Source organism: Ostrinia nubilalis, chromosome 5 (genome assembly GCF_963855985.1).
Source record: "Ostrinia nubilalis chromosome 5, ilOstNubi1.1, whole genome shotgun sequence".
Taxonomy (NCBI): Eukaryota; Metazoa; Arthropoda; class Insecta; order Lepidoptera; family Crambidae; genus Ostrinia; species Ostrinia nubilalis.
In genome coordinates this window covers 16,997,128-17,023,695 of record NC_087092.1, presented here as the reverse complement: position 1 = coordinate 17,023,695, position 26,568 = coordinate 16,997,128, and the positions used below count along the sequence as shown (strand labels likewise).

The window sequence follows — 26,568 nt, the reverse complement described above, 5'->3', positions numbered from 1 at the left end:
CCTAGTGTGACGCGATCAATCACAGTGACGGTACTAGGCGCTCATTGGAGCTGGAACGCGTCAAAATGACCATAGTGTCATAATTGGAGACGTTTGAGTCGCCCGAGACTGTCTTGTGATTAGGGTTATTATTTATCCAACATATTTAATATTTTAAAATATTTATATTATGTAGTGAAAATGCAGAACTTTTTAGTTCAGCAACCGCTGAACTAAGCTCACTAAGTTACTAACAGCCTATGTAAACAGTATTTTAAATTCTCGTAATTTGTGTACAAATTAGTTACTTTTTATTATGATTCGATCATAAAAGAAGCCTGTGTCATTTACAATCTTGTTAAAATATAAAATTTCATTGACTCTACATTTTCTGTTCATTTGTACCTCAATTTCAGCGTATAATCGTAATAAATGATAAACATTTTACAAAGTACCGTGAGAGGCACTCCCGTTGCCGTCCCAAACGAAGTCGGACGTGTGACCTATGACTACAATGATTCACCGTCGATACGTCTGTCCGTCTGCTCCTAAGCCGACACCGGGATTTATTACATAGATGAAAATGCGTAATTTATAGACTAGAAACACAGTGCCAGCTAATAGTAGAGTCACAATTTTCTGCCTACAAGCGTCCTGTATAGCTTCAAGCACAAGATTATATTCTCTGAAGATTATACAGAGCCAGTGTTTAATAAGCTTCCCAAACTTTTTAGAGGTAGTTTCCACCCTGTGCGCCAATCTGAAAAATCAAGTCATTATCATTTTTCTTAGTGTCTAAGCCTATTTCTACTTTACCACTATTTTCTGAGAAAATATGTAACAAAAACTAATTCTGCCCTGCTTTAGAGAGTGGCGGACACTGAGCTTGTGTCAGTCATCTGCACTTTATTTCATTACGCTTTCAGAATAATTTTATGTAACCAGTTATCCAACTAGACCCTCTATCTCCACTTCATCTTTGCCCACGGTCACCGACAATGTGACTTTCACCCTACATGCGCCTGCACATGACAAATAAAACTCTAAACGTGAGAAAGCAGATAAACACAAATGACCGTTAATGTAATAGTTGAGATATACATACTTTATTGTGCTTCTGTGAATCGTTTAGCTTGATACTTGATACGTTTGATGGAGCGTTTGTTATACTTATCAGGTACATTTATTCTGGCGCAATATGACATGTGAAGTTACAAATGAGTGTGAAATGGAAATGTCGCAATCGTTGTGGCTTTTTAGTGACTGTGAATGGAAAAAATATTTTTGAACTCTGGATCTAATAATGGACGCTAAGAAAAGGAATATGACAGACTACATATTTCAGCTTACCAACCAAAGTTTAACTATGTCACTTTTTGTTCATGAGGACCACCATTGACGCCAAGAAAAATAGTACTATGTATGCCTAGACAATGACAAAAAAGGCTCTTTCAGACCTTTAGTTCACATGAGTGTCTGACTCTATGAGTGACTTTGGCTCAATAAGTAACTACTCAATACTTTTCCGACAGTCAGTTAATTTCAGTAATTCCAATCTATGATTTCCTGCCTAAACTAGGAACAAATGAACAAAGCAATTTATATATTGTGTGATGATACACCTAGGAATGGAACCCATAACCTCCGAGGTCGTCAAGATTGATGACAATTTATTCTTCAAGCTACGCATAATTATCTACTCCCCGAACGCTTCAATCGAAAAAATATTCCTCACCGCATTCCTTCACGTCCCCAAAGGCTTTGTTTACAACTGTTTTACATCAAAATACAGACCCTACTCAATATTAAAGGACATTATTCTATTGAATATACCTAAATTGGGTCTTTTCAAGCAGGTCAGTGATCTGGTGCTGCCAGATTAATCTTTAATTTATATGCCGTCGTTATGAAAGGTACTCGTTAGGGATAGCTGAGAAGATTACATCTGTCCTGTGAACTTTGGGTTTCGGAGGGTACAATTGGAATGACTCTACCGATGCATAGACAAGATGTAGAGAATTAGAGATAGATCTATGTCAATAGACCTGAAAAGACCAAACATGGAATACTATAGCAGATAGTAGGATATGTATTTAAAAGCTGATTTAAAAAGGGAGGGGAAACAGGCTTGTGATTTCATCTGCTGTCAAACGATCACCAGGCCTTTCGCGATACCAGGAGAACTCGGTATTTGACACCATTGAACAAATAACAGACTTTTGCAATACCAGAAGATGTAGTCGACACCATTAAAAAACCAATAAATTCCAAGACAAAGCTTTGAGTACACATTTTTACGAATTATTTATGAGTTTCATTGTGAATCGCGATAGGTTATGAAATTCGTATAAACTAATAATACAACAAATACTTTTTACTAGCCATTTTTTTACAAATAATAACTAAACGACAATCGTGAACGGTTCAAATAATTTACGAGTAGATGTCACTAAATAGAGTTATTAAACCATCCAAATTCTAAACGTAACAGATTGAATTCGTCATAATGATAATAGTCACAGACGATCATTGTCGATGACGTCCCATAATAAGCCATTCTTTGAATGGCTCGACGCGATGCCAGCCAATTGTTAGAGATGCCTGTCAGGGAAGATGATTCCAATTATTTAATTTAATGGTATTCGTCATTACTTTTTGTCAATGATTATAATGCGAGAGTGACAAAAGATAGATTTAGTGAGTCATGGACAGAGACATACAATCAGTTTAAGTGGTAAAGACTTGTGTTTTGAGAACAACCATACCTATTACATAATATATTTTTTCTATTTCCTATCTAATAAAAATGGTCGGAATTATAAAATACCTCCAAGTAGGTACTTAGAACTTGTATTCTACTAGCTTATAAGATATCTATATATATAAAAATGAAACCCGTTTCGCGTTGTCACGGCATCACGTGTGAACGGCTGAACCGATTTCGATAATTCTTTTTTTTAAATGTTTGTGGAAGTCCAAGGATGGTTCTTACGGAAAAAAATATTAAGAAAATCTCTACGCTAAGGCGGTACGAAGTTCGCCGGGTCAGCTAGTTTGGAATAAGAAAGATGGGCGTCGGTCGATGGTAAAGAGAAGACCACAATTTTATGTAAAAATCGTTGATTATCTTCCCACCGAAACAAAAAGAAGAAATAGGATCCCAATAAAATCCATCTACCCACAATACCCACATGAATAGGCGTCAATCACCTACTGTCACAAGATAGTTCAACCGGCAAACGGAAAAAGCGTAAAAGCAGCTCGGCTTAGTTACAAATCACTTCTTATGAAAAATAAACAAAATTAACATATTTACTTACATAATTCGTAACATACGAATATGTATAAGTAAAATCTTCGAAGAAGTTCAAGAAAAGCAGTGGTCCCTATATTAAGCAAACCCTGTATCTTGCTGTACTGAGGGCCTAGTGTGAGTTTTCATCAAACGCGCTCACTATTGAGCTACATACTTTAACTTTAACAAACGTCAAAAATCTGTCAAACTTCATACAAAAAGCATCGGTTATCGTTATAGTTACGGTCAAAGTTAAGTGGTGCAACTCAGCCTAAATGTATGACGTATTATACAGCGCCCCTAGCGGGAAATTTTCAGAAACTAAAATTTTCAAACATGTTTTAAACGTTTGATGTAAACTCACACTCAGCCCACTGATTATAATGATCAATAGGAATTTCACACGTACTGCACCCAAACAAGAAAGTGTCTGAGACAGCCTAAGTCCCTTTCCCACAGTTACAGTTAATAAACAGTTTTACTATTTTATTGTCCACAACCATAACTCTATGTTTTATTCTTTCACCCAGTTTAACATATTCATAAACCATTTTCACGGATCGTTGACAGATAAGGGATGAACTACCGACTCATTACGTTCTTTCAACCCTTCAGGGGTAGTAAAACTTTTTATTTCCCTTCCTACAAATCTAGTTCCCTTTGTGAGGGATCGAGTTGCATGAGATTGTCTGTTATTCGGTTTTGATGTCCGTGAGACCTTTTCTAGTATAGATATGTATATTGTTCTTTTGTTGGTGGGCTATTGTGGTGATGTTGTCAGGATTTATAATTTCTTTAGTTTGACCTCTGATGTTTTGTATAGGGAAGGGGTTGAATTTCAAACTTACATTGTTTAAGCTTCGGAAGTTTGGAGTAATCGAATTAGTACTTAACTATCCTACTAAGTTATCTCGAATTGTACGATTACTGTTTGAATTTGTAGTGCGTAGGCCTATAGGAAAATCACAGCACTAATAAATAATACGGGTTAGTAGTAGTTTCGCACGATTTTCCTTCGCACGAAACTATTTCTTTTCAAAAATAAAGGAATGTTTTCTTTGAGTAAACTTTTCTATCTGCAGTATTAAGAGTAGGTACTTTCCCTTCAGGTGGCATTACAAAATTCCACCCTGTATATCAACGTATCTGTAAATCTTTTACTTATGTGTTTTGTGAATATGTATTTTGTCTTACCAAAACAATTACATAATACATACGAGGATTATTTGCAATTACTACAGGTAATCGTACATAAGAATAATCACGGATAAAACATTTTCGTGGGGCGTAACGGGCATGAAATAATATTGACATAACACACAGATTTTGAAAATACTACGTTATTTAAATACCAACCATCTGTTCAATGTAGTAGGCACTATTTGATTAGAAATTCAACTCTTGATCAAACTCACGAATGTTTTTACTAGGCGTATGGTCAAACAGCTTCGTAGTTTTTGATTTGCTAATGATTCTCGTATTTATTTGTTCAATTCGGTATTCAGTTGTTATTTACTACCTTTTGATAAATAAAGGTTTACGTGCTTAAAACTTATATTTATGTAGTTTTCTTGGATTACAAATCTATATCTATAGAAGCGAAAGGTCACTGATTGACTGATTCACTCATCACGAAATCACAATTGCTAAGAGTCTCAAATTTTGCATGAGGGTTCCTTTTAGAACGTAGATGCTCATTAAGAACGGATTTTACGAAACTGCACCCCTAAGGGGGTAAAACGGGATCCACGCGTACGAAGTCGCGGGCAGCCGCTTGTAATTATATAATCGCAACGACTTCGTTTACAAATAAATTAAATCCTTATTGAACTTTCGGACTCAAAATAAAAATTTCAAAAGCACCTACTTTTAAAAATTACTACGTAACAGGCATCCCATTCTCTCACAACAGTCCGCCATAAACTAATTATCACCACACTATTGAGTCAAAAGAACAAAAGACTGCAGCCATTCTTGACATGTGTTGAACACATGATGACGTGCCCAACGGTCGCCAATGTGGTTCTAAAGATGTTTGCATTAAACTGCATTTTAACATTTCACAAATATGTACATGAATAAAATAGTTTTCTCAAGATGACTATAACAGATGAAGTAGATCTGGAGAAGAGCTTGATGCAGCAGTGGATTATGATTTATTTAATAACAATCATATCTTTAACATTACAGGTTACCCCAATGCGATAGAGTAAATGATGAGCAAAGTTGGTAGATGAGGTTTAAAGGACAAAAATTTTAGGTAGGTGGTTCAACACTAACCACATTATGGTTATGGAACAGTGGTAGGGTTTAAAAAAGACGTAAAAGCCGTTTTGAAAAGCCTTATTGCAAAAAAAAATACTTTTACTTGTAAAGAATAACCTTGATTCGATTATTATGAGTTCATCAAACTTATTAGCCCCATAATTCTATCTAAACGGCCAAGACAGAAAATAAACATTCTTGAAACTTCCACCCCACGTAGTACGTACACAGAAGGCTCTATCGATGGACATTTCTCCAAAACAGGTAAACTAAGTAATACCTTTTAAGCCGCTACAGTCAAAATTATTGACAGTACAATTTTACATTATATTCTTTACTTATTTACGTGTTATCTCAGATTAAAGAGTGACAATCATTAATCTAAACATTGTGTAGCGACAGACGACACCGTCTCGCGCAGGTTCTCACGACCTGCACCCGCGCACTCGCGAAGACTTGTCACTAAAGAGCATAACGGACAGTTTTCTGAAATTAAAATTGGTAAGGCTTTATCAAGTAATTTTATTTACAAGTTTTATAATTAACCAATTCGAAGTTCTCCTTTCCTTATACTTTGTAATTAAATTACTATTGTGTGTTTACAGAAGACCTACAGCATTTGCGTAATTTTGGAGAGTTTCGGAAAAAGTTTCCATACTCCCGATTTTCCGTGTCACTTTGAAATCCTATAAAACAAAGGTTGTTCAGTTTAGTTACTATTGCATAAATGCAGTTTAATTTTCAAAAGAACGGCCACTTGATTTATTTTATAACCTAGCAAGAACTTTTCAAGTGATAAACTAAATAATATATCTACATTTCGATTCGGTAAGCAATAAAAAATAATTTTAAAATGTTATTATTAGATTAGTCTTATTAGTGTAGAAATCGAGATTGATGTTACATAGATGTTAACTTCAAATCGTATCGTGGCGCCATCTAGTGGCGAACGTCGGAACTAATATGTAATGTCCTTTTTGATCGCTAGTCAAAAGTGTTAGAGTGAAACAGATACAGTCTAGTATTGTTATGTTAGAGCGAGACAGGAATGGACAGCATGAACAAGCAAAACAAGGATAGAGATACCGGTTAGCATTGCAAGGTCGTCCCGCGGGGTGAGTGACACCTTTCATTTGTGTTTTTACACTCACTACAGCTCTTAGTGTCTTATGAATAAGGTTCATATTGGCATGATGGAAATCATTTATTGTAGTTGGTAAATCGAAATGCGTTCGCGCACTTTGCGTGCCAAAACTCCATGTTTTGGTATAGAAGGTACTATTGATTTTTAATTGACGAATTAACTAGTAAATCGTTTAAATCTGCAACATCTTTTTCTAGCTTGCAAAAAGCGTACAAAATTTTTGTTGTTGCTGTAGCAAATTTGTAAATTCAAGCCTATATTTCACGCTGATCCGGCTCGAAGGACCAATAATTTGTTGTTACGGAGAATTCTTAGGAAGGTCGATCCTGTGTGAGTCATAGACTACTTAGGTGGCACGCAATGGATTGAGCAATATTTGCATATTTTGTGCACGGTTTTTAGACACAAGGTTGTTTAGATCACCTCTTATCTACATTTTATAAACACCCATAATATATGTAATTATTATGTACGAGTACATTTAAAATTTGAGGGTTAAATTAAAATTACATAATAACTTTCCTGTGGAGCTTTATTTAAATGTCACATCAGTAGTTATTTAGATAAAATTAAATATATTTGGTAAAACATCAATTGAATTTAGAGACCCGTGTAAATGGGTGTCTCTATGTAAGACTCATTTCCTGTCGATCGCCTCGTAGACAAGTGCAGATAAATCGAATTCACACGCTGCGCCCGCGCCGTTCGCACGCGGTCGATCTCAAATTCAATTAGGACCGTGCGGGTGGACGGGCTGGTGCAGGAATTCCGCAATGTTGATAGGAATACAGTTTTGTGTTACATTGTAACATATTCGAGTAACACATGATAGCTCCACGTACCTACTGTACTCCTACCTAAGTATAAGTTAAAGTAAGTTGTAGTGTAGCCAAACACTGAGATATTAAAATAACCTTATTATTGCAGTTTGGCTACAAAGTTATACCTGCATCAAGTCCTTTACATAATTAAATCTAGTCAAAAAATAATTATCATTCAAAAGTGTAACGAAATTTTAATACACTCATTAGAAAGAAAGAAAGAAAGATACATTTATTACAATGGACATCACACAAATACAGGCAATTAAGTACATAGACATGACAGTGGCACATAATAATAAAAGAAGAAAAAATAAAAACAAGAGTAAACTGAGCAGTGCCACCCATTCACCAACAAGATGCCCACTGCAACCAACGGGACCCCACTCAGCATATGCTGTGAGCCTGTGACCATGAAGCTAAAGATAAAAATGGAGGGCAGAGTTGGAACAAAAACTTGAGTCAAATACCTACTTATATCTATCTCGCTCTCTGCGGCCCTACCTCTCTTTTTAGTGTGAACTGTAGTATTGCTATCTTCTGATTTAAATCTCCTTGTAAATTCTTCGAAATAGCCAATTCACTAACCAAATCAGAAGTTAAACAAATAAATAATTAATATTTGAAACTAAGATTACCTAGTTAAATAAAACATCACAAAATTGTCGGCCATTTAGGCTTAATGTGTTGGCGAATCAGGGAATTACAATCCCAATTCCTGGGTAATCGGTACCATGCGGCAACATCGGCCCAATCCGGCCCATCATGGCGGTTGTTTACTATTTTGTTTATTAAGCAGTTAATTTCGTTTGAGATTGTTTACAGGAAATAATCATTGTTTTATCACAAGAATTGGTGCAAAATTTTGTAGTGCGTGGTTGCGGTAGTACGTGGTGTCCTGGAAGTGACATAAGATTCCACGCGTAAGTGTTTATTTCGTGATTTCCGACATTGGATCATTGTAAACATTTTTCACATTTTTTACAGTAATTTCTTCCTAAAACGTTTTACCAGTAATTACACTTATCATTTTTAATTATACCTATGTCAAGAAATAAAGATTTTACATTGGTTTCATTGAATTTGAGCAATTTTTTATTTTTTGTTTATTTAGAAAGAGCGAGTCTGCCCACAGAGAGCGAGATAGTGATACTTAGTTTGTGCTTCAAGTAGGTATTCGGAGTGTGGCCTCCATTTTTATCTGTAGCTTCATGGCTGTGACCCACGGTGACGAAGGCCACGGCGCTGGTTTTCAGTGTGCCCCATGCCGAGTGAGGGTCACGGACCATTGGTAAAATAAATAAAATAGTAAGCTGCATAAAATTGTCTAGATAAACATTACAACTTCTACATTCATTATGTGCATTAATGTGCAATGGTAGCATTTGTAGCTAACCACTTGGAAAATTAGAGCTTAAGAAACATTCATTTGAGATAAAAATATTTTACGATACATAAAACTGGAAACCACACTGCCTTTTATTTACTATTGCGCACGCGCAAGCTTTTACGTTTGCGGCGGGCAGCGCCATCTAGCGGCAGCTGGCTGAACCACTTTATTACCGGCGACCACCCACGTGCGTGCTTAAAAAGCACGGACACTCGTGTACAAAAGCGTTACGGAAAATTGTATCGTCTAGAAATGTGTTGTATAAAGAAATTAATTTCCCTTAAATTATTGCGCGATTTAAGATTATTTTTAATGGTTTTACATACTGTTTTTTTAATCCTGTGGTTTTAATTCCAAAAAATGATCACTTAATTATATTACTTAATTCGTATTTTACATACAGATGGCATGTAAAATAATTAAAAGCAATTATACCTAATTAAGTAAAATCTTACCTTTGCGTAATCCACAGGTGAAGCATTTACAGGGCACGTGAACAACCCCTCGCTAGAACAAAGAAAACATAAATTAATTAAACATTTACTTTAGCAATTAACTTAACATTTTATTTTAATCAGGCAATATAATAAAATCAGCCCCTAAAGTTAATGCTCTGAGTTTAGGTTTTATTTTAAAGTGTATTTTTAATTAAGCCAAGAAACCAAGTAGGTATAGTTGAGTTCGCAAATATTACAGAAAGAGCTATCATTAAAGTTTAACAACTCCTTGACTTTCCGCAGAATAATGGAATAATTAATTAATACCACTTAAATCTTCTTCACGTCAATAATAAATTAACACATTGGTACATAATATGCGTACCCCTCACGCAACCGCGTTGAATGAAATTGAATGTATCGCCAAACAACTGCAATTTTTATATTTACGCATTGTCATTAATCACACGTCGAATAAACACGTCATTAGCAGCTCATAAATCTGATTGCATGCAAATCGTAATACAAATGTATGCAGTAGGTGCATTCGTTACTTAAAATCATCACAGAAACGTCAAAACTAGTAATTTAATATAATAAATATAGACTAGAAACGGGACTATTCCCACCTCTCGTTCCCACCACTGCAACTTGCAACTCCTGTGTAGCCAGGATCTACAGCTTGACCGCCATAAAAACCCAACCAATGAAGGACTACAAATATAGACTAGAAATTAAGACCTGAAATTACATTTTATTACTAGAATTTTTCGCATTAATATTTTTCGAATGATTTAACGAAAAAGACTTTCAAACTCAGCACGTCACCCTGACACCAGAGGTACTAGAGTTTGACTTCGAACAAGTCTATGAAATCAATTTTTACAAGTATTGACAGTCATTTTATCTCATCAAACTTTTCTTTAACTAAAATTGGTTATATCTCAAAACTTATGAAAGTTTACTATTGACATTAGGCTGGTTCGATGCGTCTTAGGCACAATTGCTAGTGTGACGTGCTAATTTTGAGACACTCGGTATGTGTCAGTACCTATTCGCTCATTTAAAGTACGAGTGCAGTGAATTTGCTGCATTTTATTGCATTGGGTACGTTCTTATCTGAAATCTGATAACTGCACAATTAAGAGTAACATCATCATAATGCTTTCATATGCGTTTACAATCGCGCTTTATCATCGAGTTATGATTTGATAATTGTACAGTCGCAGTCAGTATAATAATGTTGATTTTTATTCCCGACATTTCTTTATTTCGAGACTTATTTCTGTCAGGTTTTTCAGGCCATAAACGTGCATTAAAAAACCACATATTTTAAAATACTTACCTACTTACGTCTACGAGTATTTAAATAGATTATGGTCTGTGTTTTAAAGATAAAATATATAATTATAGTGTAATTTTCCGCCAGAACAAATTTTATGTTCGACTAGCTAACTCTGCAAGCCTTTGGCTGTTACCCAGTCCCACAATCGCAAACCAAATGTAATCTCAATTAGCTACCCTCAATTACCTTAATCCATGAAGGCAAGATGGAGAGGTGAGTAACCCACAATTATCCATTTCGAGTTTTGTTCACGACAGTTCGATTTGTGAATAGGGATGGGAAGTACGGTATCGATAAAAATACGATGGATACACATCGTTTTTTGGGTGATAACTATATTTTAAGAATTATGGGACAATATGTAGATGATCAAGTTAGTGAACATTAGTAAATTACTTTTCGATAAAAGTTATTAACCCCGTGGGAAACTCCATAACAATTTATTACAAGTGAATAATTTGGCAAAAATCCAGCCAATAAAATTAAATAGCTATTTCGTGAGTGTGGTTGGCATGGTCATTTTATGCAGAGTGGATGACAATTATAACACTTATATCGACACAAATATTGGTAATCACAATCGATACATTTCCTCAATTGGCACATCGTCGCATCACTATTTATGAGTACAATTATCCGACACACCACCGGAACGCACGCGCAGACTGACGTCCGTCCGCGCAGCGTTTCTTGAATATTTAAGATCGCTAATCCTTAATTTGTGACATCGCTAAGATTCTACAACGACATCCGCATCGACAGAGTTAATATAGCATTTTAATGACGTTAATGTTTTCTATGCAATGATTCATGTACTCGTAGCAACGCGAAGAATCAACAAAAAAACTCCAATTAAGTGGTGATTGTGTGAAAATTTTCGTTTACACTTGCACAATATTTAAAATGAATTATCGAAGAAAATAAATAAAATAAAAATACATGCGCTTAGCGTTTCTACCAAAATGAAAACCAAATTAATTGAGGAATGCAAATCAATAAAAAAATGAAGAACATGCAGAATCTCTTACAGATTTATTACCAAGCTTGTATGGAAAGTGTGTATGATTTTAATTGTAAATGCAGTTATTTTTTAAATAAAAATACATTGACTAATGACTATAGAGTGTCGAAGCCGCAAATGCGCTCATCTAGATTTCAAATTAGCATAAATGATTACTAATTTAGTGTTTTAACGTCTTTCGTTAACGAGTGTACCGTACGAGCGGCGTTTTAGCATAACGATAGTGGAAATATCAATTACTGTAAGGGACAAAACACGACTTTTCAGGAGAGCCAAAAAACGATTTTTTTTTTCTTTATACTTCAATATCTTTTTATGTGATGTTACGATTTAAATAGGTTCTACGGCAAAGTTTCTTAGAATTTTCTGTTCTTTCATAATATAAACGCCAAATTTTCGAAAAATGGGTAGTTTAAAAGATAGCATGTCCCTTACATTAAAAAAACGAGCTTGACTGTACCTTACAATGTTGAAATTTCACAGTATGGAATGTCATGTATGTTGTAAGGTACATTTAAGAATAAACACGACAGTAATATTATTGTAACTTGACAATTTTAACATTGAAACCTGATGTAAGTAGAGGTTGCATTCGAGTATTCATTAACAAAACGAAGAGAAGAGATAGAAACAAGACAACTTAGTGTTCACAAATGCAGTTGGAGGCATCAAATACACATCACCAACAAAACATTTAGTCACTGATGATGCCTACGTCTGCATTTGTGAACAAGTTGTCTTGTTTCTATCTTTTTCTGTTCATTTTTACGCAGTTAGGTTTTTTTTTTTTCAATCATCGTTCGTTCGTTTTAGCCGAATGACGTCCACTGCTGGACAAAGGTCTTCCCCCAAGGATTTCCACAACAACCGGTCCTGCGCCGCCCGCATCCAGGCACCTCCTACAACCTTCACCAGATCGTCGGTCGACCTAGTGGGGGTCTGCAGCACATTACGTCTTCCAGCTCGTGGTCGCCACTCAAGAATTTTTCTGCCCCAGCGGCCATCAGCTTTGCAAGCTGCGAGCTCCATCCACTGCCACTTGATTTTAGCGATTCTGCGGACTATGTCAGTCACTTTGGTTCTCCTGCGGTTCACGTCATTTCTGGTTCAATCACTACGAGCATAGCACGCTCCATCGCCTTTGACCTTGAGTCTTCTTATGAGGCCCACAGTAAGCGACCACGTCTCAGATCCATATGTTATCAAAGACTTTTGTCTTGAGACAGTGCGATATTTCAGACGTGAGAATATCACGAAGCTTCCTGAACGTTGCCAGCCGAGTTGGATTCGACGATTGACCTCTTCCTCGAAGTTAGACCTACCTAAGGCTGGTTTTAGTGTCACGCAGACCGTCAGTGCGGATCGCTCCGCACAGCCAATCTGTATGAACTGATAGGGAGCGAGCGATTCCTGCGGACCGCATTACTCTAAAACGCTTCCTCGAAGTTTACAGATCGGCTGTGTGAAGCGGATCCGCACTGGACGGTCCGCGTGACACTATAACCAGCCTAACTGGACTGTTTGTACTAGGTATATAAGTGTCAACAACTGCCGAGTGTAGAGTATCCAACCTTTAGAGGAGTGGGTGCAACACGGACATTTGACATGATTTTGTCTTGTCCATGTTTCATTTTAAGACCCCCTTGTTGAGAGGCTCGACTCAGGCCATTGTGCATTGTGCCTAGATCTTCCACGGTCTCAGCCATGGCTATGATATCGTTTGCGCATCGAAGGTGGGTTATTTACTCACCGTTGATATATATGCCGAATCCGTTCCAGTCCAGAAACAGTTTCGGAGTTTTCAGTTCCCCCTGTCTGCTGCTGCAACTGGTTTCGAGTCTTGATCCTGGAGACGGAACGACATTGTGGCGTTTTCGTACAAGCCTTTCAACATTTCGATGTATCGATATAGGTAGTCAATTTGACACCGTTGGAGAAACTGTAGTAGGTACTGCCCAGGTCTCGATCGAAGCTTTCTCATAGTCCACAAACGCCAGGCAAAGTGACTGACTATACTCCTCGGTCTTCTGTATAATCTGCCGTGGCGTATGTATGTGGTGTACTAAAGCGATTGAGAGGCTGGAAGTCATCGAGCTTACGAGCGAGACGATTCGTAATGACTCTCGAAAACAGCTTGTAGACATGGCTCGGAAGTGAGATGGGTCTATAATTCTTCAACAAGGTTTTGTCGCCTTTTTTGAAGAAGAGTGTCACCACACTTCTGTGCCATACCGTAGGCGTTTTTCCTTCGAGGATGACGGAATTGAACAGCTTCTGAAGAGCCTTCAGCCCCTCGGTCAAAAACCCAACTGCGTAAAAATGAACAGAAAAAAAGATAGAAACAAGACAACTTAGTGTTCATAAGTGCAGTAGGAGTTGGAGGCATTAAATGCATATCACCACCAAAAAAAGTAATTGATATCCTATATGCATATTAACGTAAGGGCCTAATTATAATAAATCAAAAAATTTTAAATGAAGTAAGGTTCAATGAGTTCAAAAGTTAAAACCAACAGTTTAGGGTAAGGGCTGAATTGTATTATTAAAAGGAATTTACGTCCTTTAAATCATTTGTTTCCCCAAAAGTCGTATTCAGACGACTAAAAATGTTTAAGGTAAGGGACATTTTTTTAAAGATATCAACATTTCAAGTATACCAATCGATAGAGCCGAAAATTCTGAATGCGTTGGTATATATAACTCATTTTGGCCAAAATGTCCCTTACATTAATTGATACTTCCACTATCGATAATTGAACCGTATTATCTGCGAATTAAGATGCAATGTTTTTGTGATTTACTACAATGTAGGTTTGTTGGTAGAGTTCTGTAGTGAAATTAAATGGAGTCCGATAAACTTCATTATTGACAACTTAAACTCGCTAAAAATACCAAGCCTAAACACAAAACGAAAAATAAGAACTGAAGACACTATTAATAAGTAATGGCTAATAAATTCCGTAGTCATTTCTTTTTTCAGCACCACCATATTGAGCCTTCAGGAGAAGGGAATCTATTACATAATCTAGTTCGTTACAATGCAATTGCAAACAAATTCATACACATTTGTGTTGATCTTAAGCATTATTTTAACCGCAAATGAAAAGCTTTTGGCGTGCATCTCACATGACGGAACGTTATCATCAGGATGAAGGTGGAGTATAGTTCACTTCCAATTGTGAATCGGCTATTCCTCTAACTTCCGAAACACAACATATGTTGTTTGAAGTGTTTTATATAAAACACTTCAAAATTATACAGAACACATCAAGAAATCACATCACTCTTTCCATATTTCCAGCGCCATCTTCAATAATACATAATTAGTCGGCGCGGCTTAGAAAACAACTGCGCATCGCGGCGCGTGCGCACCGAGCGTTTTTGTCGCGCGACGCTCGCGATGTTTCCGGACGAGCGTTTTGTTTAATAAACGCTGTAATCGGACCAATGGCTCGTGAACGCAGAAGATTTATCGGGCAGCGTAATAAGCTGTATTTAGTATTTAATGTTGAGATAAATATCTAATTGTAAGTTGATCGGTTAACGATAATTCGGAGTTACAGCGCGTGCGTAGAGCTGATTGTTAAATCAGTATACTCGTAGGCGTTGAGAATTAATTTAATCTAATAGGTACATAATTATTTTAAATACATAGTTATTTTCACTAACAATAAAACCCATCGGCGGTCTTTAACTTTGTAAAATTAGCTCATTATATAAAATTATAAAATCTTGGAAATTTTACCTTCTAGGTATCATAAGTTAGACTTATTTATAACATTATATTTATATGGAAAGGCGCGTTTTAGCGATGCGCCTAAATGAGTACGTTCACCTCCGCAAATATGGCGAAGATTGGAAACTAAATGAGTATTGATTCAAGTTTCTGAAATCCGTGTCTGCGATGGCTTTCTTATCAACTTAAGTAACAGTTTGTCTTTTCCTTACCGCTGAATCCATTTTGATAAATGACATTAATCCTTAAATTACAAATGTAGGTATCCATTGTCAAATAAAGCCTTTGATAAGAGTCAAAATCTTGTTATACTGATATTTTTCTGCTTGCTGAACAACTTGTATTCGAAACGTCTCTTTATTGATCTGTATAAAGTTAAGAGTCGCTTTTTAGATAGTTATTCATCATCAGGTCCTTGCCTTCACTGCAGGAGCACGCCCTCTTATAAATAGACTAGCGGCCGCCCGCGACTTCATACGCGTGGATCCCGTTTTACCCCCTTAGGGGTGGAGTTTCGTAAAATCCTATCTTAGTGGATGCCTACGTCATAACATGTAGCTGCATGCCAAATTTCAGCCCGATCCGTCCAGTGGTTTGGACTGTGCGTTGATAGATCACTATGTCAGTCAGTCAGTCACCTTTTTAGATTTAGACAGATAGAATAGACTTGTAAGTAAGTAAGCAAATGAATTATTTGGCCAATACTCGTTATCACTCCAAACATGTAAAAAAGACAATTGCTGTTTAATTACCGCCTAATGACATAATCTTCATCTATAGCTAAAAACAGTCTGTCAGTGAGTCCGAGTGACTTTATTTATGTGCTCGTGCTAACCGACAGTTAGCGCGGTTTAACGTGCCGTAAGGCGTTATTTAACTGTTTGTTAACTTTTTGCGAACTCAGAAACCGATATAGTTAATGCATGTAATAATGTGTAACAATTTGCAATGGAAATTTTGCTTACGCTATTGTAGAGTCACGCTATACCCCGTTGAAGGTGCATTGTATTCTGAAAACTGTCTCTACTAATATTATAATAAGTTCTTCTGTTGTTTTGAGTGTCAGACATCATAAAACACCAGAAATAGTTAAAATCCCAACGGTTTCTTATATTTAAATCTAGCTTAGACCTAGAGCTTCTGGTTTTGATTCTCAGCTATGTGTACATTTATTGTTTAAAAACTTTTCGTAATTTTTTTCAGTTTTGTCAAAACATTGCAGCCTTCGAACCTAAGACTTCTGGATGAAAAGCTTTTATCTGTCTTACCCGTAAACCAGGCGTTGATTTATTTGTTTAAGGACAGCTAACGAGACATACACAATCAAATGGAATTATACATAAATTCTTATACATGTTTAAAGACTTAGTTAAAAGCTGCCACGACATGTGCATAAATTGCGTGGATTTTCATCTATTCATCTTCCTAATCCATTCCCCCCATCAATATTCAAAACCATGGATTACACCAAACAAGCTCATCGGATCACGTAACCGCACACCATTAGCAACCTGTTAAATAATTAAATATGTAGTATATGTAAATGAAGATAATAATATGTGCAGTTCATTACGCCGGTTAACAGGCTGTGAACAATGTTGTTGGATGGATTGCTCAATATGGCGATGTATAAATTATAATTCTTAATTTTAATGACGGGGTGTCCGGTTTGACGGTAAGTGAGTTACCCTCCAGTATATGGCTGTATGAGGTAATAAATACAAACATAACTCTCCTTCTGGCGCAGTCGGGTAAAAAGGCGTGGTCATGCAGGTTGCACCACCTACCTTTGCCCGTAACCCAGCCTTAGTCTTATTAAAAGACAGTATATGTAGTTGTATTTTCTACCTAGCGTATCACTAGTATCACTACTTAGAAAGTGATTCTGGTATACTTACCTATTAAATAGGTAATTTGTCTTTTGTCAAACTGGCTGCTAAAAGTCTTTAAGAGTTGATTGGTCTACTTCTTTTGCTCAATACTAACTTTTCTCTCGACACAGCACTTCGTATTTTGACACTTGAGAACGATGAACTCGTTTGGGCGTCTGGAGGTGAATATACCTCATCATCATTTCAGCCATAGGACGTCCACTGCTGAACATAGGCCTCCCTTAATGATTTCCAGATTGACCGTTGACCGGTTGGTAGCGGCCTGCATCCAGCGCCTTCCTGCTACCTTTATGAGGTCGTCTGTCCACCATATTATTATGTTGAAGTCCTAATATCCTGCACTAAAATGTATAGAACCCCTACAGCTTTTCTAGCCTCCAGTACAATACACCCGGCTGGACCTGTCGTCACCCGAGCCGGCCGATGCTCATGTCGGACTCAAAATAAAGAAAGCTGTAAGCCATACCGATGGGAAACCGCGCGCGCAGCCAAGTGCTATCATTGCTCTAGGGTTGGCAGTGATTGGCAGACGATGGCAGATAGATGAACTGTTTCAAATCTTATGGAGCTGCGATAGATGATATTTTGAAACGAAGGATAAAATACTGTTTCGAATTCGTTCGACTGTGGGGCTTACAGTGGGTTTCATAGCGTACCTACTTAGTGAGGTTTCTGAACCTACCAAGTACCAAGTAACTAATTTGCATTAATTTCAAGTCTTAAGGACCGTTTAATTATTTCAAACGCGCTACGACTTGAACTTATTACTTAAAAAAAACTGATGAAGTGAGCATCTTTTAAGATTCTGTTTTGAATACTCTTGTGTTAATTTCAAACTCAATCTGAGAAATATCTGTTGATACCCATCCATACAAATAAGACACATGGGACTTATCCCACCTCTTTTTCCCACCACTGCAACTCTAAAAGCTAGTATCAGTGGATTGTTTGCCTGAGAACACAGAAAAACAGACCGACAACAAATCGATTCCTTGCCTCACCACAATCTGTCACCTAAGGTGTAAACCCTGCGCCGTTCCAAGGTATCCCATTACTTGCATGTAGTACATTAATTTGATTGCGAGGAAGCAGAAACCCGTCCAATTCCGGACAAAGCGGCTTCGTCCGGCAACACCATTATTTTTTACCTTTTGCCAAGTAATTCGACCACGTTGCCAACCTTAAGACAGTGGGAGAATTTTCGAGATTAAGGCCCCTTTTCTTGTTCCACTTCATAAATGCGTGTACTTAACAATTACCTTGTCGAATGTGACTCACATGTATGGTATGTTTAGGTCTTTACACCCTTTCACTGCACAAACCGTCATAATTAATTAAAATTCGTCGGACGTGTTTACCAATTTTTCACTTTGACAGTTCATGTGACATTTACGAGTGAGCCGTTCCGGCTCACTAAAAGCTGCCTCACCTTTCGTGCACTGACTATCTATCTAGGCTTTATTAATCTAAGATTATTTCATATTCCGTTACACAGACATATTAGATTCCAAACATTACATCTTAGAGCCCACTAGCCAGATAAAATTATCTTCACTAATCGTCAAGTAGTCAAGACGTTTTACTTCCTCTTACAAAAGATAAATCTAAGGGCATTTCAAAACGACCATTACTCAATTTCAGGTCAAAACTTATACTATAAAATATACTTTAGTATACCATAAAGGGTTACTATAAAAACCTACACATAGAGACAAATAGAGTAAGATGGAGTAAGCTCGCATTAGTTAGACCCTTCGCAGTGTTTCAAACTGAGTGGACACCATTTTAATTCCTTTATAAATCAAATCAAATCAAAATATAATCTTTATGTAAAGTAACTCATTTTTATACTTACTCGTATTACCTACCTAAAAATGTTATAAGGTTATATGAAAACAAGATAAGTAATATGATTATCAAATAAAGTTATGAGATACGTACAAATGACAAAATATGAAAAAAACTTCAGATTAATAAAGGTTGCAAAGAAGGTTTGGGTACACCTTCTTCATTTCAACGAACATGGACTGTTCCTGCTTCTGACAGCACATCAGACATTTCTGATGCAAAATAGCCTGTATGACAACAAGATAAGAGACTAGTTTAGCTTGATAAGCTGTCGTCCATACTTCAAGTGTTCATGCCCTGAGCCTTCTACATATTCCCCGTTTGCGCTAAGGCGTGTCGCAAGCAGTCAAATACATAATGCAGGCTGCATCTCATTGACACAGAAGCTGCGCAGGCGCGGGTAAACAATGTAGCGCTAATGAGCCGCGGGAGCGAGTGCATTTACGACTTATGCTGCTGGGTGTAATGCAGTGGATAACATGCTTAAAACACTGGACCTGGACACCCCTTTGTTAAGAATTTAAGACCCAGTCCAACCATAACTGTAATTTTGTAATGAATTTTCACAATGTATAGGATAGGCATTCGTAAATTTTTTTCTCGCATGCATCATCATCATTCGGTTATTTAGTCTCACACTGCAGGTTAGGGAGGCTAAAACCTCAATTGAATTTTGCCGGATTGGGATCGTGTTTCTGCATCACAAAAAAATTGTCGCCAGCTATCTAGCTTAATGATGAGGGTCTAGTGCTAGTTGCTACTGTAGCTGTTGCTTCAGCCAATTTTGTTTTCAGCTGATGTCCATTGCTGAACAAAGGCCTTCCCCAAAGATTTCCATAACGACCTGTCCTACGCTCTCCGCATCCAGGAGCTTACCGGGGGGCTCCACGTCCGCGGAAGACGAATTGGTGTGTCCTGGTCGTCTTTAGTACCCAAGACGCAGACCACTATGCGGCAGAGAGAACACCCCAGGTTTTAGTGGGTTCAAGCCCCACATAACCTGCCACCCCGGAGGTAGGTATGAAAAGGTCATTTAAAAAAAACAGTACAAAGTGTACTATAACACTCGGTGGATTGATGATCTGGGGAAGCTCCTTTTTTTGTGAATCTGTTTGTTTTAGATCTACTTAAATACCACGTATTTGTTGGTAGAATATTTTATACTTCTACTCATGGCCATGCCGTTTCTCACACACATCATTAAAACGCCATGCACTCACGTTGTTTGCGCGCGCGCAGCTTCTGTGTCAATGAGATGCAACCTGCATATCCGAGGATTAGCAGACATTTTTGTTAGAGTACTTACCTAGTATTCTACGATTTAATCAATATTTTTCTTTATATTTTGATGATTTCTCAAAAAATAATAATAAGCTTGAAATCGATTTTTTGATCGCTTCGAATCACAACTGATGTTAAGTGTAAATTGGGAAAGTCATTTTAATTCACTGTTTCAAAATGATAAAAAGCACTTTGTAATTGTATAATGTATAGTTTAGTCATATACTCATTATCGTTTATCTACGTATTTGTACATAAATCTCGTAAAAATTTCCATATTGCATACATTATTCTCAACAAAGAGCATTGACTTGAATGGAATTTTCTTATTTTTTCCTATTCAGTAAATATTCCAACCGATAATTTTTCAATACATCACCTCTACAATTTGCTCTACGCCTGAAAAAATGCGCACGCGTCGCTTATGTTTAAATGTTATTAAATCATCGCATTATTATCACATACCACGAGGCGTAATAATTACCAATATTACGCACACTTCGGAAACATTATGCTACATAATACGGCAATTATGTGTTGTATCTTTACTATGAATCAATATCGTACATGCTTCCTACTCTACATAAGTGATTTACTATTTGTTCAAAACTTTACGCATGATTTGACACCTAATTTAAATGTTTCTCTGTATAATATTAACTTAAACTTAAGTATTATGTACTCCATTGTTCACTAGTCGCTAGAGCTTATACAATAAAAGCTCTATACATACAGTACAAGAAACTATCTTTCCAAAAACTTAAACTAATCTTTAATAAATTAAGTAGCGTCTATTTCCAAGGTTTATCTTTCCAAAAACTTAAACTAATCTTTATTAAGTAGCGTCTATTTTCCATTAAATAAATAATTCTACAACATTAAACATTTCAAGCTAAATTACTGCAACACACGATAAGGGGCGATAAGAGCCAGCAAACAGCTATTAATAAGGCAAAACCGCGAATACCATAATAAACATAGCAAATTAACAACAACATATTCATTTGCTATCAGTTACAACATAAATTGCTGCAAATAGGTGAGACCGTCCGACACTGTTTCTATAGATAGCAATAAATGTAGTTGGATTTATATTTTACCGTTTTAATATAAATTGCCGAGGTTTATTTATAAACGAGATTTACATTATTGGCCTTTTATTTCTAGAAAACACAACAAAAGTTCTTGAGCTTTTCTCTCTTTGTCATCTCTAAATCTATATTGACACTTGTGTATTATAAATAAATACTTGATTAATAGAGAGATTGGTACACAAATACCGTCCTCATGGCTTACCTAATAGTTAGGCACTGTGTATTTCTATTCAGTAAAAGACTTGAGCCACTTTAAGACCTTTGTTAAATTACAAAATCATACAAAGTAACATTCAAGATTATCTTAATTCAGAAATCACTTCGCTCCGTGTTATTTTTCTACGTGACTACTTCGCTCCGTGAAGCTTTCGTGAAATCAGAATCTCTTAAATCAAGACTATTTGGTCGAGCTACTGTGCCTTCTGATCATGGCATCTTAATACAAAGTAAGCAAACTTAATTAATTCAATTTCCACTACAAAGTCAGATAATTATTTTCTTGAATTCAAGAGTGTACTAGCTTGACTCCTAAACGATTATCCAACTTAACGGTTACGCAGTTAGGCCTCCGATAAGGACTAAGTGGTAACTAGTTGGATGTGATAACATCCGGTCTACATCCGTGTAGGCCCTTAGGGTGTGGTCTCTACACTAGCGGAGCATACTTGTACAAGCAAAGATAATAGTTTAACCGCCTCTGAGGTCTAGTGGTAAGACCACCTGCTTCAGACGCAGAGGTCCCCCCGGGTTCGATTCCCAGTGGGGGCAGATTTTTCTGTTCGGTTTGGTTGGTGGTAGGGCTTGTTCTAAGTCCGCCTGGCTAGCTACCACCATCTGACCTAAGTCTGTCGCCATAACAACAATGTTAACAGAGCATTATTGTGTTCCGGCAGTTAGAGGTAAGATAGCCAGTTCCTCCGTGGTTGAGGATTCCGGGTGAAGCTCGCTTCCACCTTCGGCCTGATCGTCACTTACCATCAGGTGAGATTACAGGCCAAGAGCTTCCTCATTGTGGATAAAAAAAAAAGTGTAAAAATTACCAAAACATTTTTTTATATCTTACTTACTCAATCACCATAGAGGATTTCTATTATTTTGTCCTAGTTCACTTTCGTTATGCCGTTAAAGTTTAAATCCGTCTCAACCATCATCAAGTCTATGTCTAATTCCTATGAATTCTTCTCTCTTCAAACTTTCATATCCCCCTAACACCCCAAAAGTATTATGCCTTCTGCCAAGTCTCATCCATCCATTATACCTACCACAGATAACATTTACCAAAATTTAACATTTGGTATACCAAAAGCCCATCAAAATTAGTTGTACGTTTTAGACATGAAAACGCGAGAAATAAACAGTTTCTGCGACATTACATACTATTTATATCGCACTAACAGTATTTATAGATCGTATAAATAAAATGGCGTGCTAAGATTGTATATAGCCTTTTCATAATTAGGCTGAATGGTAATTACGGGTAATGGCACCGATATTTCTCAGCTGCGCGTATCCGGGCGTTCGTCAACTCGGCCGGTTTGGCGTCAACCCGATTCATTATGTCGGCTAGGGCTGTCTGCGCAGGAAAACTTGTAATACTAATAGTTTTACTGTTGTTATTTTGCTAATTTATTTGCAAATGAATAAGTATAAAGGAATATTTATGTACGAACCAAATAAATATGTCTTTTTCTTTCTTTATTTCAAAGAGCTTAGGTTAACGGGCCGCGAACTAGTCACCGCTGGCTGGCGACAAGCATGTTTACATGATTTTAACACGTTTTTCCGCACACATGTGGCGTCCATTCGTTTTCAGTAAGTTGGCTTTTAAAGATAGATCAGACAATCAGGCAACATGAATCTTACTACTTCATGATGATTGATATTCTTTTAAAATATTTACAGTAAAACACAAATATTTTTTACGCATACTCATACGTTAATTCTATTGAAACTGAGAACAATGGATCTCAAACGCGACATACCTTTCAAGCCTCTGTTATTCCTTAATGAACTTAGTAAAAGCATGACCTCTGTCAACCCTGAACGAACTTAAGTACGACAAATGCCCCGTTAGCGCGGTAATTGTATCTTCCTCGGAAACCAGTCGGCTCGAGACTGCGCCCGCGACTATGACTATGTAAAGCAATATGCAAGGTCTAGGCAGGCTCAAAAATGCTGAAAAACGCTATCCAGCTTGTGTACTGAACATGGAAAAGACGAGGGTGCAAGCTTCGAGTAACGTTTATAAGGACACGGCATGGACGTGTTACTCTTCGTCGAAAAGCGAGCATGGCCATAAACTGTTCTGATTTTCGAAATGAAAAACATTTTAAAGTTCAGTGAGTTGTATTGATATATTTTCCCGACTGAAACGGCAATTTTTTAAAGTAAAATGTCAACTGACATCTCCGTCAGGTTTAATATACCTTTTCAGTACCTGATTTTCGCTTAGCATTGAAAGGAAATCGTTGAAACTTCGAACTCAATTTTACACTCGTCTCCCGGACTACTAATCTTTCATTAGTTCCTGGTTTTACAGGAGTTGCAGTGGTGGAAATAAGGGACGTGGGACAGGAAAAGACCCATACCCCTACTGCCAATGTTAAACTTTTACTTCTCAAACTGGTACAGGGGTATCGGTGAAGGTGCGAAGTAGCCTTGTAGCCTTCAAGGAAGCCAACTAAAAACCAGTGCCGGTAGATTATGCTCTGATATCTTGATTAATGCTGCCGGGAGCTTGATTGGCACTGGGCTGTATGGATGACCGGCACATCATGGCAAACACTGTAAAAACTTTTATGTGATTTTAAACTTAGGTGTGTCATATATTGCAACAAATTGTGCTAACTTGTACCCATGTGCTTGATTGTATCAAAAATAAGTTTTTTTTCAGTGATCTGTCTATCTTGTGTACATTTTAAATTTTCTTTAGAAATATAATTAATTATATTCTAATTCCGAAAGCTTTTTGAGACTTTAAGGCTGGGTTGCACCATCTTACTTTGACTATAACAAACGTAAAAAAATATATCAAACTCCAAACAAAATACACCGGTTATCGTTATAGTTACGGTTAAAGTTAGGTGGTGCAACTCAGCCTAAGACTGAACCTTATTTTAACCGTGACTAAAACCATGATCGGTGTTTTTTATAAGTCATCAATTTGCATTCAAACTTTAATTATAAATCTTACCTATATGAGATGTTGTGCTCTGAAACATAATGTGCACTAAGTTTAAAATATTTGAGTTTTTTTTTTCATAGAGTTCCGGCTCCAAAAGGTCTACGAATAAAATTAACAAAACTATGAATTTGTAACTCTTGCTAATACAATTTTAATAGCTATAATCCTTTGCCGCATTTTTTGACATCTAATGACTATTTAACACCTTAAACATCAACAAGCTAACGAGTTTATTAACCTAAGCGATAAAATAACTCAATCTGAGTTAGTTAAGACAACTCTGTGTAAACTACTTTAAAATACTCAATCAGAATCGAATTAGAACAAATATCCAACCATTTGGTTGCAACTATATTTTCTTTAAACTGCAACTCCTGTGTAACCAGGATCTTCAGCTTGACCGTCAATAAAAACCCAACCAGTGAACGTCAAGTTTGTCAACATCACATAAGTAAAAATTTCATTGTAATTATATGCAACATAGTCAAGTTCCTGAGGATACAGACAAACAATACAAAAATTACGAGTCAAACAATATCATACATGCATGTCATACAATTCCATACAATCCCATACAAACACTTCCAATACCTTAAAAATACTGGACGCCACAATGGGGACGCGCGCGGAATATCAATGGCGAAGAAATGAGACGCAAGCGCCTGCGCATCCCATTCTCAATGTTTATGACCCGCAGCTACAAAGCCATCTTAGTTTCATGCTAGATCATGTTTAGGTCGTTATTTATAAGTCTTCGATTAAAATATTGCACGCCAATATCGGCAGGTTATAGCGGATTCTACTACTTAAAATCTGTTACTGTATTGCCTATAACTGGCACAATAAACGATTGATTGATTGAATAATAATTATCTAATACAAGTTCAATTGGACACTAGGAAAATCTTATGGATGAAATAGGTAGTACGTAAACAAATACTTATAGGTAAAATGTCACAAGAGAATTATGAGAAAGAATCAAAATTATCATAATTTCTTTGCCGACTATTTTTGGAATTGTTTCACAATTTATTATTAGTTACAAAAAGCCTTGCCTATATTTATAGCTCTTACAAAAATAGAGTCTATTTATAAATAAGTGTCAAAACCACTCATACATCCATACAAAATCAATTAACGAGCGCACGCTAACTCACCTGTTCACTTTGAACAACAGTCCGACTGGGGTCATCGCTGTTTCAAAACGCACTCCCAAAATGAACTAAAGAAAATCCGCACTTCACGTCCGTATGTCACTGTCCATACACAATTTTCTGAAAAGTTCGTTCAAATTTTCGAATTTTGAATGAAACAAAAAATTCAAATTTGAATCAGGAATGTTCAAATTCGAAATGGCGTTTGAAATTTGAATTCAGAATGTTCGGAATTGCGTCAAACAATTTCGTATTCTGGATTCGGTTTGCGGTGCGCGCGCGTGGCGTCGACGGCGGTCGCGTGAGCTCTGTGCCTTGACAGACAATAGGCGGTGAACTAATCGTACAGGTTCTTCTGACAACAGGTGGGAGCCCTACGAGGTCGGGGTTAGTTGCAGTTGGTGTACCTACATAGGTTTGAAGATGTCATCTAGCATGTTACTTACATTATGTAGATAATGGGACGCGTCGTCCTTAAGAGTGATAAAGTTGTGAAACCATAACATAATCAGTTTTATACATCACTTTCATGTATAAACCATGTCTGTAGTTGTTAGTTATTTATTAATGAAATACATGGATCGGCAGCACGTACCTAATCATTTAATTTTATCATATTTAAAAGGCACCATTTACAACTTAAGACAGTGTTTTCTTAATGAGCTGTCATCTCTACATTACG

General features: G+C 36.8%; 1 protein-coding gene across 1 annotated transcript in view; it reads right to left on the bottom strand.

The window, feature by feature from the left end:
* LOC135072063 (TNF receptor-associated factor 4) overlaps window positions 1-26,182 on the bottom strand; it is a 95,832-nt gene extending 69,650 nt beyond the window's left edge. The window contains exons 1-2 of the mRNA XM_063966006.1: window positions 25,890-26,182; window positions 9,350-9,401 (exon numbers count right to left, since the gene is read on the bottom strand). Of these exons, the coding sequence (XP_063822076.1) occupies window positions 9,350-9,401; window positions 25,890-25,924 (87 nt within the window). The 5' untranslated portion in view covers window positions 25,925-26,182. The remainder of the gene's footprint in view (window positions 1-9,349; window positions 9,402-25,889) is intronic.
* Window positions 26,183-26,568: the final 386 nt, after the last annotated feature.